Source organism: Brassica napus, chromosome A9 (genome assembly GCF_020379485.1).
Source record: "Brassica napus cultivar Da-Ae chromosome A9, Da-Ae, whole genome shotgun sequence".
In the NCBI taxonomy this organism is placed as follows: Eukaryota; Viridiplantae; Streptophyta; class Magnoliopsida; order Brassicales; family Brassicaceae; genus Brassica; species Brassica napus.
This window is the reverse complement of record NC_063442.1, coordinates 12,041,355-12,058,751: the sequence shown is the minus strand read 5'-3', so window position 1 is coordinate 12,058,751 and position 17,397 is coordinate 12,041,355. Positions and strand designations below refer to the sequence as shown.

At 32.9% G+C, this 17,397-nt stretch overlaps 1 protein-coding gene and 1 long non-coding RNA gene across 3 annotated transcripts; one reads left to right on the top strand and one right to left on the bottom strand.

The window, feature by feature from the left end:
* The first annotated feature begins 1,118 nt into the window (after positions 1-1,118).
* LOC106386596 lies at positions 1,119-2,688 on the top strand. Of its 2 annotated transcripts, none has more exons than XR_001277545.3 (3): positions 1,119-1,656; positions 1,751-2,171; positions 2,264-2,688. It is a non-coding gene; the product is annotated as an uncharacterized LOC106386596 (long non-coding RNA). The 2 variants fall into 2 exon arrangements; XR_001277543.3 differs by having other exon boundaries at positions 1,123-1,660.
* Positions 2,689-9,335: 6,647 nt separating this feature from the next.
* LOC106386585 (basic endochitinase CHB4-like) lies at positions 9,336-10,726 on the bottom strand. The gene is made up of 2 exons (XM_013826422.3): positions 10,112-10,726; positions 9,336-9,784 (listed from the first exon to the last, which is right to left on the bottom strand). Exons 1-2 carry the CDS (start codon positions 10,506-10,508, stop codon positions 9,417-9,419), a joined length of 765 nt encoding a protein of 254 aa, XP_013681876.2. The 5' UTR covers positions 10,509-10,726; the 3' UTR covers positions 9,336-9,416.
* Between the last annotated feature and the right edge of the window lie 6,671 nt (positions 10,727-17,397).

Below are 17,397 nucleotides of genomic sequence, written 5' to 3'. Positions count from 1 at the left end.
TTTGCCTTGTTATGGCCTATGTTGCATGGAAGCGTGTCTCACGTACTGGTTCCTGGTTCCGAAGCGGAAACGGAGTCGGAAGCGTGCGGAATCGCTCGGAAGCGTGCCGGAATCGATAGTGTAGTTCCTGGTTCTAACTTCTCTTTAAGCTTGGAAGATTTTGGTAGTGTTGATGTAATCCATGATAGATTTATCTTAGAACCTTTAAGATGGTGGGCAGTTCATGGATCTTCAGCTCCAAAGCTTCAAGCTTTAGCATTTAAGTTGCTTGGACAGTCTTCTTCATCCTCATGCTGTGAAAGGAACTGGAGCACTTACAAGTTCATCCATTCTGCAACAAGAAACAAGATTATGCCACAAAGAGCTGAAGATTTGGTATTTGTGCATACTAATCTTCGTCTCTTATCTAGAAGGAGTTCTTCTTACAAAGAAGGTCCTAACAAGATGTGGGATGTTGGAGGTGACCAATTTGATTCTTTGGATGATCTTAATATAGGAAGACTTGAATTTGAAGATCTTTCCTTTGATGAACCAGAACTAGAGGCTGTTGTGTTTGATGGAGAAGATGAAGATGAGTAAAACAATTGATCTTTGACATTGAACGTTTTTATTTTTAGTTGTGTTGCTTAATATTTAATACTTTGCTGGATTTGTGTGGTTTAAAGTTTACACTTTTAATTTTCAGAATTTTATTTTATATGTGGGTTTATATGATATGTATATATATATATATATATATATATATATATATATATATATGTACGCTTCCAACACGGATCCGCTTCCTAGTTTTTTGAAAAAAATCGCTTCTACGTTTCCATACGATTCAGCTTCCGCGTTTCCGCTTCCGTTTCCATGTAACGTAGGTTATGGCTTGAAACTAAACCGTGTTAAAAAACAAATATATGATATTTATTTAAATTATAAAAATCAATTATTGTAATCTATACTATACTAAAAGCAAGATATCAAGCCCTCTAAGCATGTCCACGTCAACGCTAAAAATCAACCTATCAGGAACTTCCAAATCGCCACATATGCATTTTGTAAAGACTGTGGGCCCCGCTTCTGTCTGGTTTTGATTGGTCAATTGGGTATGATGTTCGGTCTGATTTCGTTTCTTTATGTTCGGTTAGATATTAAAATCAAACTATGCGTTTTTTCTTTGAATAGATTAGGGTTTCATTCTTTTTGTTCTTCCAGAATTCAATCGCCGTCAACGCTTAACTTAATCTAGGATCACAGATTTCTCCTTTCATCTCTTAACCTCCCTTATCGTTCAACGTACTCTTAATTTCGTCATCTCATCTCTTAACCTCTCCTATCGTCCAACATATCTTAATTTCGCCAATATTTGTTATTAACATTTAACTTAGTAATCATTACGACCTCTTCGGATCCTCCATGTCAAATCTATAAATTGGAGAGGGTTGAGAGTAGGATGAATCTTCAGAACCATTGTCAGTCCTTTATCAAGCGTAGAAAGGATCTCCGGAAATGGCTTCCTCCGATGCTGTTTTTGCACAATCCGACTTTGAAGCTCTCCGACTCAGTAGATTACCCAGTTAATTGTTCCTACGCTGCTTCGTTTTGGGGCCTCCAAAAACATCAAGAAGCATGGTGAACACATGGAATCACTCTACTTCTCCTTGATGAGTAGGTATTGAAACGACAAGCATCTTATTATTAGATCTTTTATTTTCTAAAAAAGATTATTTACTTTCATTTTTTTGGTTGCTATATGTTTCAGATTGTTTCTTATCACACTGCAAGGAACTATATGAAGCAAAGAAGAGAAATAATAAGTTTGATTTCAAGGTGTTCACCGAGACCGTTCCAAATGAGGTTAAAGGGTGGATCAACGTGCTTGAATTTTTGTTTCATTCGACAGATAAGTTTTCAGCTATCAAAACATTGTAAATGTCTATCATTATTGTTTGTTTCTGATGGCTGTGGATATTGGGTTATGCAGTGTGTTTAGGACAGAGAGGCTAAATTAAGTAATATTTAGTTTTGTACAACATATTTTTCACAGTGATTTGAACAAGACATTAACCAAGATCTCTTGGTCTCATGGAGCCAACATAACCAAACTGATAAAGAGGAAAGAAGGCTGATCAACAATCACTCACTCGAAACACTCATGATCTCTTTCATGTTGATTATACAAGGTATGTTACTAATCTAAGCTTTTATTTTTCTGTGAATCGAAAAGAGGACACCATGGACCAAATGGATTGCTAAAACAAATATGATGCAACAGAAATGTACCTGTTGGAACTACAAAGAGGCAAGAGCCACAAGAAGAATGTTTATATATGAAATAAGACCACATTAGAGAGGAGAATCACAGATGGTGTAAACGACAGAAGAGAGAAGGGGATCATACATGACAGGTGGCGATAAAAAATTTCTTGTGGGATTCCATGATGGAGTTACTATATCATAGATTTTTCTTGCGGGTGAATGGTTTGGGTTTTGATGAACAGGTGGGGATACAAGAACTTCATGAGACGTTCATTGAAGCTATTTATCAGCTCGGCAGTAGTATCTTTGTATAATTGTGTTTCTACACAGTAGGACCTCTGTTTATGTGTGTGTCTTAGTTTGTTGCAGAAAATGAATTATATGACCAGTATATGAACATGATTTCATGATTTGTTCCATATCAATATTAAGTTTCAAGCTTTAAGCTTCCTAATTAAAATATCCAAGTGTCATAAAGTAGTTTAGCGATAGAGCTCATGCTGGTTTAGGTTGTAAAGTTTTCATATTTAGCCACGTTCGAGAGAACCATATATGGACAAGTTTCTGTCTTATTAGACGGTGGTTTTCTGTGTGGCACTGATGTCTTCAAGGTACAAGTACTTAAAGCTTACGAGATATTTGTAAGCATCATTTTCAATTACGAGATAGCCACTTGAATATATTGACATAGTATGTTTATTCTCCTCAATCTCAGATTTGAAAACAAGTGCTATTCTCGCTTGCTGCAGAAGGAGAAACTGGAGTCAGAAGCTTTAATGCCTTTCTGCTGTCGTAAATAACACAACTATTCATGAAGAAAGATATGACCAAAACTTCTCTTCGTGTGTTGCCGTCTTCATTTTATTTAATTGTCGGGTTTGTGTTAGATTCTGGAGCATGAGTGTGATTTGGGTTTCAAATTCTAGAATTTCATGCTAAATAGACCCGGGTTTATCAAGCTTTAAGCATTTTCATAGTGAAAATATTATAAGCTTTTTTCAACATTGGCTTGCTGAAACATGAGTTAGAGAGACTTTGTCATCTTCTTATACCAAATCCATGAAAAGACTTGCAGGATTTACTGTGTACGGGTATTGTTATAGCTTTCAGAAAAATATGAGATATATTGTGGTCAGAAGCATTTCAAATTAAGAGATGAAATACTAAGAAAATGTGCAGTCCTCTTATTGTACTTTGGGTACCTACTGATTATAACTATGGAGGTTTGCCTCAAATAGCTGGCGAAAAAATACTTTAGATGCCAATTTTCATGGCATGAGAATGACGCACATCATTCATCAACCATCATTATAAGTGGCATCAGTTCATATAGATTTAAGATTCTCTAATACTGTAATAATAAGTTGGTAGAAAAACCCCAAAAATTCTAAAACCATAAAAGAAGTTTGAAAGTTTGAATCATTTATTGTTAACGAGTTATTTTCATGCAATCCAACATCTGAGCAATTTTATCGGATGCCCTGTAGGACTCCCAAATATGAATGATGAATGAATATTTGGATTATAATTCAAATTTGATTAAAACGATCAAATGTCTTATTGTACTTATTTCAAATTTGATATGGACTTAAATTAATAAGGCCACTATATATAAGTATAAATAAATATATTAAATATAAAATTATTTGTCCGAAACCCGGGCGTAGCCCGGCAGAATCTCTAGTCCTTTTAAAACAACGATATGTCCTTTAATTTTTTTTTTAAAAATTGACAAATTACATGTCGATTCAAATTCATCATACTGAATGTATGAATGAAAACATAATTTTTTAACTGAAACCAATTCCTCTTTCAACTTTAATTCAATCATGAAACTTTTGTCATTCTTCTAACATGATATTGTGTGACAAAGAGACGTGTCAGTATTCTTCGATCATGGATTATTGCCATTATGTCATTTACTTTGGTAAACGTTAATATAAAAAGACTTGTGTCATTTTTTAAACTGGTTTACATCGTTGTGTTGTAATGTTTCTAATAGGTTGTACAATGTCACATGTGAGTAATCCTTGAGTTTGTGATGAATCGTTCTCAACATCACATTATATGGACGTACAAAATCAAGAAATTATAGAGATTTTAGCCATATACAGGTGAACCAGTTTGCTCAATGTGTTAACATTGGTTAGTTGCTGAGTGAATATATAGAGGAGTACTCATTAAGTTTTAATAGTATTCCATAAAATAACCATGAACCGGTTTGGTCACGGTTTACTTAAACGTGCAAAACATTCATTTAATGAGTACTCTTTTATTAATATGAGGTTGGTCCATTTGATGGCACATTATGTAATATCTCTAGTGAGACAGAGAAATTTATTAAGGGCTTCTGAGTTTGTACGTGAGACTGACTGACACGTCAGCTTTGATGTTAAGGTTGTTATTTAAAAATGTTACATGATTAATATATAGGGGATAATACCATTATTAAAATATTTGGATATGAACATGCTTCTTTGCACAAAAAAAAAAGAATGAACATGCTTCATTGGTGGAGATTTGAAGTATTGGTTACTTAGAGCAACTCCATTGGTGAACCTTTAAGTATGGTTCTTAGCATTTTGTTTTAATTATTTTAATTAATTTTAAAAAGTTAAGAACTTTAATTTTTTTTGGGAGTCCCTTGGTGAACTCCAAAGTGAGGTTCTTAGAAATAAAATAATATTATTAAATTTATGGAAAATAAAATTTTATTTATTGAAAAACAAATATTAAACATACAATAATTATGATTGTTGATGACCAAATTTTGCAAATATATTCTCAATTAAATCGGTCTTCAATCGTTCATGTATCCTTTGGTCGCGAAGTTCATTCCGAATGGCAAACATATTACCGAGATTCGTAGGCATGTTTGTAGAGAACGAGAAATCCACCTCTGAACTTCTGCTTGTTTCTCCTTCTACAAATATAGATGTATCAAATTGACTGTATCTGTTTCGTTCGTCTTCCACTATCATATTGTGTAGTATGATACATGTCCTGATAATGTTGCTGATTTTTTCCCGAGTAGGTAGTCAAAGACTTCTGCTGGAGCTCCCTCGCGCACTAAGCGTTTTTCACATACACACCGTTCTTGAATTCCTTGCATCGAGTCAGTTACAAAATGTAGGCTATCGAAGAGGGTCTTTTGCGCCTTCATAGATCTCCTCTCTTCATTAGGATCCATGATCTTCAAAATGTAATTAAATCAGTCTCATAAGCGAACAACTAGGAGGAAACTCATTCTTAGTTGCTTGATTGAATAACATAAGCAAACAAGTTGACATAAGCAAACAAGAACACAGCGACAATCAGAAACAACAATCGATCCCTAACTTGATTTTAAACCCGAAATCGATCTCTAAAACCCCCAAATCGGAAACAACAATCGTATCCCAATTCGTGTTCGAACCCTAACGAAAACCCTAATTTAAAATCGATCCCCTAATCGATTTTAAACCCAAAATCGACCACAAAAGTGAGAGAAAACAGCATGGAACAATTTGAAATCCATAAATCGAACCCTAAACAACTCCGATTAAGCATGCGGAAATCGATTTACCTTATGTTGTTGACGATGGCCGAATCGCAGAAAATCGCCTTCCGAAGTTTTTTTTTTCTTTCTGTCGCGTAAAATGATAGAATTTTTTTCCCCAAACGAGACTAGAGCAAAAGGAGAACCAGTTACAGCTTGCCACGTCGTTTAGGACTAACCTCTAAAAATCTTTAATTAAGAGGTGCCTCTACCGAAAACACAACATTATATTAATATTCTAATCAAAACCGCGTAAGAGGCTGGGCTATGAACTTCTTAAAAGCCAGCGATGGAGCTGGTCTTATATCCGTCCTCGCAATCTCAACCGACAGATTTTAAGAAGTGGCACATACATTGGATGCCTCTGCTGGAACAGGAAACACAATTACACAGCCTCCTACGAAAAACAGAGAACAGATCGTGGATGTGCCAACTGCAACACCAATCATGCTAATTCACATGTGAAAATCATGATACCGATACATATACCAACACGAATATGCTGGAGGGAGCAGTTTACAAAAATTCTTTAGAGACTACGTACCTGGAAGAAATTCAAAGTGGTACACCCCATGACCGAACAACTTATGTTGCTCCATAAATCCAGAGAAACACCTTAGATTCCTACGTGGATATTCCTTTTTCATATAATATCTCCCACATTGAGATATCAAGGAAATTCTCCTTTCTTGATCATGAGAATTCATGATAGGCAGACGATGCTCATGATAGAAATTCAGAAGGAACACTGGGAAGCCACAGTGTGTGAGGGCTTCCGGTCAAGTCTTACTGGAACTTCGTTGAGATTGTACCTCAACCTAATCAACATGCCAATTTACTCCTCTGTGGATTAGACTAATTAGTTCTTCTTGAAATTCATAAGTAGCAGAAACCTGGAAAAGGGGCTGATGATCTGTATGAGATCTTACAACAGGAACCTGGAGAAACGGCTATCTTATGGCATAGGGCCAAGCCTATGTGTAGTTACATATCACACATCAACCAACCAAGAGCACCGAAACTTTTACCATACACAACAACCCCACAGCTGCGGGTTCGAGATTTAATTGACAGCACTACAAACCAATGGGATTATCGAACACTTTGTGATCTTACTGAACAAGACGATCATCATCTTACTATACATATACAATTATCCCCATTACAGCCTGAAAACAAACAATTTGGTTTCATACCAGAGATGGGGTCTTCACAGCTCGATATGGTAATCATTTCTATGGAAGCTGATGATTCACATCGGGCAACTCAACCTCCACCGGCCCTTCATCCAGACATGTCCAATAACATTTAGAAATTGGAAACAATTCCAAAACTTATAAATTTATTGTGGCGCCTCTTATCATGATGAGCTCTTGCGGTTAAAATAATTAGATAGAACACAAGATTTGATTTTTTTTTTTTGTCATCAATATAAACAACTACAGACTCAATTAAGACTCTATAAACTACACTGGTGACTCAGAATCTATATGAACGACGAAAGACGGTTATTTCCTTGTATTATGTGCCAGACTGTTTGCTCTTGTATTCACATGGATGATCTCCGAGTGATTAAAACTCTCCTTCAAGATTCGATAATTGAGCTCTATTATGCTTGGTGCTGTATCGAGGGGAGAAACAATTGATCATTTATTTTTTGTTTGTCTATTAGCTCAGGAGAGATTGAGTGGGTTTCCTTCTTCACGTGTTTTGAATCCCTCTATGCATGCCCCTAGAAGACAAAATGAGGTACATCATACGGGTTCATACAGATGAACGATTGGCTAGGAAAACATGTACTCCTTTTATGGACCCAATGAAGTTATGGAAATGCATAAATAATCAACAATTTCACACACTTTCAACTTAGGATATATTTAACCCCAAATTTTGAAAAATGCATAAATAATATTTAATATAGTTAAATTTCCTTCCATGAGATATATTTAACCCCAAATTCATCACTCACACACTTTTATATGAAATTAATATAATGGACTTTAAAATAAATAGGCATATACAGAAAACTAAATGTTTTATCCGCACATGCGGGCATAATTGTTTTACGAATACTTATTATTTGTTTTGTTAATTCATAAACTAATATGATAAGAATTTAAATTATTACTTAAATTCTCAAAAAGTTTAAATCAAATATCAAATTATTTATATATTACAATTTTTTTCATCAAAATGTATCCGTTTATTATTGTGTTGAAATTTAAGAAACACTCGCATACTAATAATATTTTGGAAAGTATCTCTATACAAATTATTTTGTTTGATTAATATATAATTTGAAAATTTTATATCTTAATTTTAACTTTTATAATATAAAAAATATTTTTTCAAGTAACAACGTAATACATAAAATTATCTAATTTTAAAATTTATAATATTATTAGCATAAAATTCGTTTTAATTATATAATATATTATATATAAAATTTATTAAGAATAATAACGACTTTAACCAGTCTAACTTTTAGCGTAATATCTCGAATGTAAAAAATCAGCAGCAAATAATAGTACAAAATATAGAATATATAATATAAAACAGAATAATAGATAGATTACTCGTTTAATTAATAGATTTACATGAAATGTACAATACTGTGCAAGCTCTATTAAGTTAGATAAATTTCCAACATAAAATCAATTGGTGAGAAGAGAATTGGTCCATATCTATACTATTATTTGCAAAATAAATTTTTGGAATCGAGCTCTCACGTTAAAAGTTAGACTGGTTAATGTCATTGTTACCTTTAATAATTTTTATATATAATAATTTAATTAAAAACGAATTTTATATTAATAATATTAAATTTCTAAAATGATAATTTTCATATATTTTGTTTTTATCTTGGAATAATATTTTATATTTCTAAAAAAAATAAAATAATACTTATATATTGTGTTGTTATCTTTAAATACTATTTTATTATAAAAATTAAGATATAAAACAATACATAATTAAATATTAATCAAGAAAAAATATTTGTATAAAAATATAGTCTAAAACATTTCTAATATATGAGTGTTTTGAAAAATTCAACACAATAATTAGTATATTGTTTTGAAAAATTCAACACAATAATTAGTATATATATTTTGATGAAATTTTCTGTCATATATAAACTATTTTATGTTTGGTATAAACTTTTTAAGAATATAAATAATAATTTAACATATTTTTTTTTGAATTAACAAAATATAAAATAATAAATTTATATAAGAAGATTATGTCCGCATGTGCGGGCAAGACACCTAGTATCTTGTATATTGATCATGATCTCTTCCAAATTCCGGTGCGAGACTTTTGTCCCTAATAAAACTCTATTTAATAATTTCGTTTTTCACTATCAAAATAACATGTTAGGGAGAATATAATTGATTTTTGTAACAAATAAATAAAACAGTGTAAAATTAATCAAAATTTATTATTTCCCGGTAGGCGATGAAATAGGTTTCTTACTTTATTAAATAAAAAGTCGCTTTTATTCTTATCATATTGTTCCATATTTCAATCAGAGAACACTAAGACCCAACAATCCAACATAAAGTACATACTTTTATTCATATCATATCGTTCCATATATATTGCATTTGCATTATAAAGTAACACGCGTATTTTAGCAACTAAGGTTAGAACCAGGGTCCACACCAAGCTGTCCACAATAATCTCTGTAGTACCTAATCCTTTCATTGACTGCAACCAAATTCCCACCGTTGCATTCAGTTCCATTGATAGCTCTTATGGTTGCTCCAAATCCTTGGTTGAGTACTGGCCTTACGCTATTCATCCAAAACAACAAACTTGTTTTGAAACCTAGAGTTGGGTTGCTACGAACAAGCTCAGGCTGACGGAGAAGGTCGATATTGAGACGTTCACCACGAACGAAGTAGCCTATGCCAGGAGGATGGCATGATATTTGTCGCTGAGGTTCCTGGCATCTATCACGTCGTAACGTTCCATTTATTGCTTGTATGTAGCAGAAGTCTATACGACATGCACATGAAACAAAGTGAATTATAATTAGCCTAATTAACTGAGATAAATGTTCAGATTTTACAGGCATGTCGTAAACGAAGACTGTTTCAAATACCTCACCTGTTAATTGTAAAATCCATTTATAAATTTCGAATAATGCATACGTTTAGAAATATTCAATTATTTAGTTATCGATAATAACCTATCATTTATTTGTAGCTAACTGAAAGCTAGAATATCGGTCGTGACTATTGTACATGTACTTGCAAAAATATTATTTTCCCTTTGTATTTATAATATTTTGAAAAAAACAGAGAAGAAAGAGAGAAGTCTTACGTCCAGTCCCCTGAGAGTAATGAGCAAACATGGTAGCAATTTCACGTCTAGTAGCGGAATTACCAAAGTTGGGTAAAGTATTAGCGGCGTTAATGAAGGAGTCGTGAGTGTAGAATGTTTTTCCGGCGCAGCCGCTACCGGCTTTTTGTATAATGTTGTTAAAGAACTGCTGTGTCACAATGCTACTGACCGATCCACCGCCGTTTGGGGTTCTAATATTGCTTCTACAAGGACCTGCCTGGCATCCAGCACCGCAGTAAGCATCGTTGGTACCGCAAGAACCGAACTGACTGCAACAGAGGTTTGGAGCGCAACCGCATTTTTGAGTCTTGGCGGTTACAGAGTATAAACCAACGAGGGAGAGGAAAATTACTAAGGAAACTTTTGTGAAAGCCATGTTTTGGTTATTGTCTGTGGTTGATAAGGAATAATTTGCGAGGTATATATAGGGATAATGTTACACAGTTCGGTAATTTTACTTTTTGTTACGTGAGGAAGTAAATTTTTTTGCTTTTACTTTTTGTTAAGAAGAAGTGAAGAACAAGGGTGGGATAAAACACGGCGATGGTTCCCTGAAGAAGACATTGTGGAAACCAAGTCTTGTGACTGACAAGTCAACGCGGTTTTTCGGCTTAACCCATGATATATTTATAATCAAAGAATCAATTATAAAAACAAACACGTCAATTATAATCAAATTCAGTCGGCGCCAAAAAAAAAAAAAAACACAAAATTTCGAGAAACTTTTAGAAATATAATATAAAACTTCAAATAAACGCACTTTTTCTAACGGAGGATTTCGTCAAAATTTGTCGTTTATATTAAAAAAGCTTCTTTCTCATCCTTTCACCACATCGCCCCCACTATCTCTTTAGAGCATGATTAATAGAGAGTTTTTAGGATACATTCTTATATTCCGATAAGAACTTCATCCTAAAAATCCCTCATTAATCATGCTCTTAGGCAACATCTCTCTATCTTAGTAGAGAAGAGAACAAGGTATGTAGATCGAGAGGAGATATTACTACATGCTCTCAATTGTAAAAACAAACACAAAATTTTTAGAAATTTTTAGAAATATAATATAAAACTATGAAGAACACACACTTTTTCTTAAGGAGGATTTCATCGAAATTTGTCGTTTATATTAAAAAACGTTCTATCTCATACTCTCACCACATCCCACTCTCTTATTAATCATGCTCTTAGGCAACATCTCTCACTCTCTCACTAAGCCACATCGCCCACTCCCTCTCTAGGAAACATCGCCCGATCTCTCTCTCTCTCTAGGCCACATTTCCTAATCTCTCCTCTCGATCCACATACCTTGTTCTCTCCTCTATGACCACCTCGCTTAACTCACCTTGCCCGATCCACCTCACCAACTTCTCTCCCTTAGACCATGTCAGCCAATTTCTTCTTCCATCATGCTCTAGTTTAAGTCTCGTCCAAATCGTTCTTTGCTTCGTCAAAAACAAAGTTTCCGTTGAAGTTTTGCAGAAAAGTGTGAAATCTTTTATTTCTGTTAAATTTATCCAAACGTTGAATTAAAAATGGTTAACTTAAACATCAAGTATGTAAATTAGACGAAAAAAGTATTCTATCAATTATTAAACTAACATAACAAAAAACCAAAATTCCAAGCAAAATAATGATTTTCCAAAAAGTCGTAAAATGTATAATTAGTAAACACTGTGAAAATTAGGTGACCTAAACACACAGAACTGGCCCGTTTCAATATAAACTTGTAAAGAAGCCCAGTTTGATGATGGTTTATGGGCGTTCGGGTACGCGTTCGGGTTCGGGTATTTCAGATTTTTTGGTATTTCGGTATAGAGGTGTAGAACCCGTTCGGGTATTTCTGAACTTCAGGTCGGGTTCGGGTACTTTTAGTTCGGATTCAGTTATTTCGGATCGGGTTCAGATATTTAGATTTTGAAAAAAAAAATATTCAGTTTTTCGTTTCTCAAATTTCTTGTATTTAAAAATATAATGTTCACTTCACTAATTTTTTTATTTTTAATAGATTGAATGGTTAATAGATTTGGACATAACATTTTGAAACTAAAAAGACATTAATTTGGTTATTGTTTTTAAACTTTGGATGCAACTTTTTGTTAATTCTTAAAATAAAAAGTTTGACATGCATTTTAAATGAGTACCAAACTATTTTCTCCGTAATTGTATGTATATCATATGAACTTAAAGTATATGTAGTATCAATATAAATATTTTATATAAAATGAGAGATGTAAATTAAAAATATAAGGTTAATTATACATATGTTCGGTTATTTTCGGATATCCATTCGAGTTTGGATATTATCTGTTCGGGTTCGGATATCCAATCTCTCATAATTCAATACCCGTTCGGATATTTTGCTACTCGGTTTGGATTTCGATTCAGGTTTTTCGGATCGGATTCGGGTGCGGCTTCAGATATCGGGTAAAGTGCCCACCCCTAGTTTACTTTGTTTGGAGAAAAATAAAGAATAAAACAAGAAAACAAGATTTCCGAAAAAGACAAACTTGAATCTAAGAAATAAGGAAAAATTGGAGGAAATATGAAAAGAAGTACATATGAATCTGCGTCCGGATAACTTTAGGAAACTTAGTTCTAGGTGGTTATAGTCTAGCGAACATAATTTAAACGTTTTTCCGCTATGCTTTGTTTACCAACCAGACGAACATCACGAAAGCAGTTCAGTCTTTTGTACAAAAACGTGTAAACTAAACTATGTTTGTCTTTTCACTTTGAAACTCAATCTTGGCGACTCCCAGTCTCCCATAAACAAGCGAGAAAACAAATTCACATTTCTCAAGCTCCACATTCCATCAAAAGCTCCACATTTCACATTCCATCATAAGCTCCAATACAGAGGTCGCCGTCACAATTTTTTTTTAATGCTTTCTTACCTCGCTAAGGAATGAGAAGACATGATATCATCCATGGAAGAAGCTAGTTCGTATTGTGCCCTCGTCGTATGTTTCGACAAACATTTTTTTCTTTAACCAGTACACTGAGAAAATCATCGTAGAAGTTGTTAAGCTAGATGAGCTTCCAACCTAAAACCAATTGGTGATAAGTGGATTAGCCCATCTATCTTATATATTATTAAGGATTCCTTACAACTTTCGATGTTGGAATTTTGTTCCTAATACGCTCATTCGAGATGATGGCTCTTTGAACGTCAATCTTGAAATGTTTGAACAAGATCGATGGGCCGACTTTGGACTAGATCGATAATGGATCAGGTTGTATTGTTTGGATCGGACTCTGATACCATATTAAGCTAGATAAGATTTTTCAACTTAAAACTAATTGGTGATAAGTAAATTGGCTCATCTATCTTATATATTATTAAAGATCTCTTCCAACTTGCAATGTGAAACCTTTGTCTAAAATAGAAACCTGACCAATGTATCTTAAACGTGTGTTTACAATATGAGTATCTTAAACTTGTGTGTTTACAATGTTTTTCGGTTCTAAACCCATCATATAGGAATGGGATACAAAGTCCAGTCACCACATCACGTTTATAAAAAAAATCATGAAGGCTAGTGAAATGTTATTGTTTTTTCTTCCTAGGCAGTTGATTCCTTAACATAGATTTTTGAAATGTCTTGTGGCTTTGTCTTTGGTTGCAGCCAAGTTTTGTCTTCCTAGGCAGTTGACTCCTTGACATATATTTTTGAAAAGTCTTGCGGCTTTGTCTTTGGTTGCAGCCAATTTATTAGCTATTTTCTTCAAGTTGCAGTTGTCTATAGTTACAGGCTTACAGCCAATGTATTTTACTTTGTATGTAGCATTTTTAATTTTTTGTCTTTAGTCCAGCTACCACATGATGTCTACAGAAAAAAGTCACGGAAACTAGTAAAATGTTTATATTTTCTTTTTAAGCAGTGGCCTACTTGACTTAGATTTTGAAAAAGTCTAGCAGTTTTGTCTATGGTTACAGCAAATGTATTATTCTCTATTCTGCTTTATCACCCTAAGCTAATGACATTTTGCAATCTCCTCGTCTCTTGAATATACACTTTCCTGCAAACTATGAGAAGCAATAAAAGTTTGCCATGGCGGTGAAGCTCCCATGGTGACCGGAAAGGCTCCCACAAGCATGAGGGACATGTCTTGATACACGTGTTACAAAACTCGCCAAACAGGACACATGGTGGTGATGATATACACTTACCAACCTACAAATGGCCTTATTCAAATCAATAGTCTTGGCCTAGTGGTAAAGAGTTCACAACTGTGAGTACCGCCATAGGTTCGATTTTCCTTGGCCATCCGGAGTGCCTTAGATGGTAAAAAAACGTGGATCTTGCAGGCTTCGTAGTAATTAGTCTTTAGACTTAGAAAACTTTTGGATCACACTACAATTATCAAAAAAATAAATAAATGGCCTTATTCTTTAATTATTAAGTTGTATCTTTATTTGGGTCTTGTGTTACGGTAAATCCGATCTATGTAACTTTGCACATTGGGCAATTATCAATCAATGTTGCCGACAATAAAAGTGCTACACACTCTAGCCACCATATGACGTTTATAAAAAAGTCATGAATGCTATTGAATTATTGTTTAGTCTTCCCAGGCAGTTGACTCCTTGACAAAGAATTTTGAAAAGTCTTGCGGCTTTGTCTATAGTTACAGCCAATTTAATTTACTTTGGGTGTGACTGATAAAACTTAGAGCAACTGAGAGTAAATAAAGTAGAAAAACTGGAAAGAAAAAAAGAAGCTGTTAATTAGAGTAGAGAGCAAAAATATGATTGGTAATAGATTAGAGTAATAAGAAAAATTTAATTATATATTTATATGTTTGAAATCAACAAAACAAAAGAGATAAAATGAGAGTTATTGTGTTAATATTCACTTAGTGATGTGACATCCTACTATATAAAAGAGACTAAATCTCTACTTTCTAAACCATGTCACATGGACAAAATATTGTGAACCAACCAAGATGCCATGTCATCCGGACTGGGCGTGAGTTAAAAAAAAGCTATTTTCGGAACCCATTCGACCCATCTCGAAACTCATTCCCGAACCACTCTCTCATAAGCATAATCTCGTGTTCTAAACATCCCGTGTTAAATTTTTTTAAACACTCATATCTTAGAAATAGTTTAGAAAAAGTGATTAAATCCCTCCTTTCTAAACCATGCTACATGGGCAAAATATTGTGAATCAACTAAGATGCCATGTCATTCGGACTGGGCTTGAGTTAAAAAAAGCTATTTTCAGAGCCCATTCGACCCATCTCGAAGCCCATTTCCGAACCACTCTCTCATAAGCATAATCCCGTGTTCTAAACATCCCGTGTTAAATTTTTTAAAACACTCATATCTTAGAAATAGTTTAGAAAATATCTTTATATAAATGTTTTTTTCTTGAATAATATTTAATTATAATTTTTTGTATCTTTTTAACTTTTATAATAAAATATTTTTTTCAGATAGCAACAAAATATATATAAGAATTATCTTATTTTTAATTTTTTTGATAATTTTATTATATTATTCTAGAATCAATTATTTAATATTAATATAACATATAAATTTTATATGATTAAAATAAAATTCGTTTTAATTATATATAAAATTAATTAAGGGTATTGTTTTAATTAACACATTAGCGAATCAGTTAGAAATTAATAATAAATCAATAACCTATCTAAAAGTCTAAAACCTAATAAAATATGACAAATAAGAAAAACTAACTAAATTTTAATATAAAATAGAAATTTAATATTACTAAAATAAAATTCATTTTTTTAATATATATAATATTAATTAAGGGTATTTTTTAAATTAATAAATTAGTGACTTAGCTAAAAATAAATAATAAATCAATGATTTAGCTAAAACCTAATAAAAACATGACAAATAAGCAAATTTACTAAAATTATGGATGATATAAAATATGATTGATTCTTTAATATAAAATTAAAATAAGAGTTTTGTTAAATAAAACATAAGTTTGCCGTATCGGTGTTACAAAAAAAACAATCATTAATAGTGTCGTAGGAATTATGTCTTTCTCATTAGCGAATAAAATTGAAGCAGAGTGTTGGAGGATAGTTCAATGTATAGACGAGATTATGGAGATTGATATGGGAGTTGAGGTAACGGACACAACTGTTCCTCCGCAAAGAAACGCTCCTGCTAGACATCCTGGATAAATGAAAGAGACATATCTGGACTTGGCTTTGTGTTAATGGATTATGACTTTCCAATGCTGTCTGGAGCAAGGGCCGATATACACGCACCAAATCACCACTGCAAGCGGAAGCTGAAGGTTTGCTATGGGCAATGCAAGTGATACTGAAGTTTGGACACAGAGAGATGGTCTTTCAATCGACTGTGAATAACTGGTTATACTCATCCAAAAGGAGGAAAATTGGTCTGCGTTGGACTCGGAGCTCGACGAAATACATGCTGTATCCAAAGAATTTTCTGAACTTTCTATTGTTTATATTCCTAGATATTTAAAATTCCGTACGAATAGCCTAGTAAAAGGTGTCCGATCACGCGCATCTCGATCAGCTTTTGTAAACCCTTTTGCACCAAGTTGGCTAGCCCCACAAGCTAGCATGAGGGTGCCAAAAAAGAAAATAAAGTTGAAAGTGAAACTAAATATCCCAATGAACAAATTTATCAGAAGTCCATATTTATGTGGATGTCTATATGGGACAAACAATTTTTTTTAGACAATTATAGAATATAGTCACGAAAATCAATCCTAAAATATATAATTTAAAAAAAACCATTTAAACAAACCATCAAAATTTTCAATATTACACCAAATAAGAATATAAAGACCAACTATATTCTCTTCATGTATAATGTGTTGTGGTAAGATTCAAAAAAATTAAATTACTTTACAGCAAGGGAAAATTAGATTTTTAATTTCAAATTTACAGTAAAAACATAACATTTTATAAAACTAAACAATTGACATAATAGTACAAAAATATGAAAAAAAAATCAAAATACTATCCGCGCATAGCGCGGACAAGGACCTAGTAGCAATAATAACAGTAGAAACTTTATAAATTAATACTGGATAAATTAATAAACACGGTAAATTAATAAATTTTTCTGGTCTTAAATTGATCTGATGTAAAATATGATATTATTTCATAAAATAATAAGATAATAATATTAAGAAAAACCTTAGCTAAATATATAATCTCATCGAAATTATATATTAATAATTATGATATATATATAATTTTTTTTATATATAAATTCATCTTCAAAATGAATTGTATCTCTAATT

Coding starts and splice junctions, on each gene's coding strand:
- LOC106386585 (XM_013826422.3), bottom strand. CDS start 10,508: ATGGCTTTCACAAAAGTTTCCTTAGTAATTTTCCTCTCCCTCGTTGGT. Junction 9,785..10,111: donor TTACTCTCAGGGGACTGGAC/GTAAGACTTCTC, acceptor CATGTCGTATAG/ACTTCTGCTACATACAAGCA.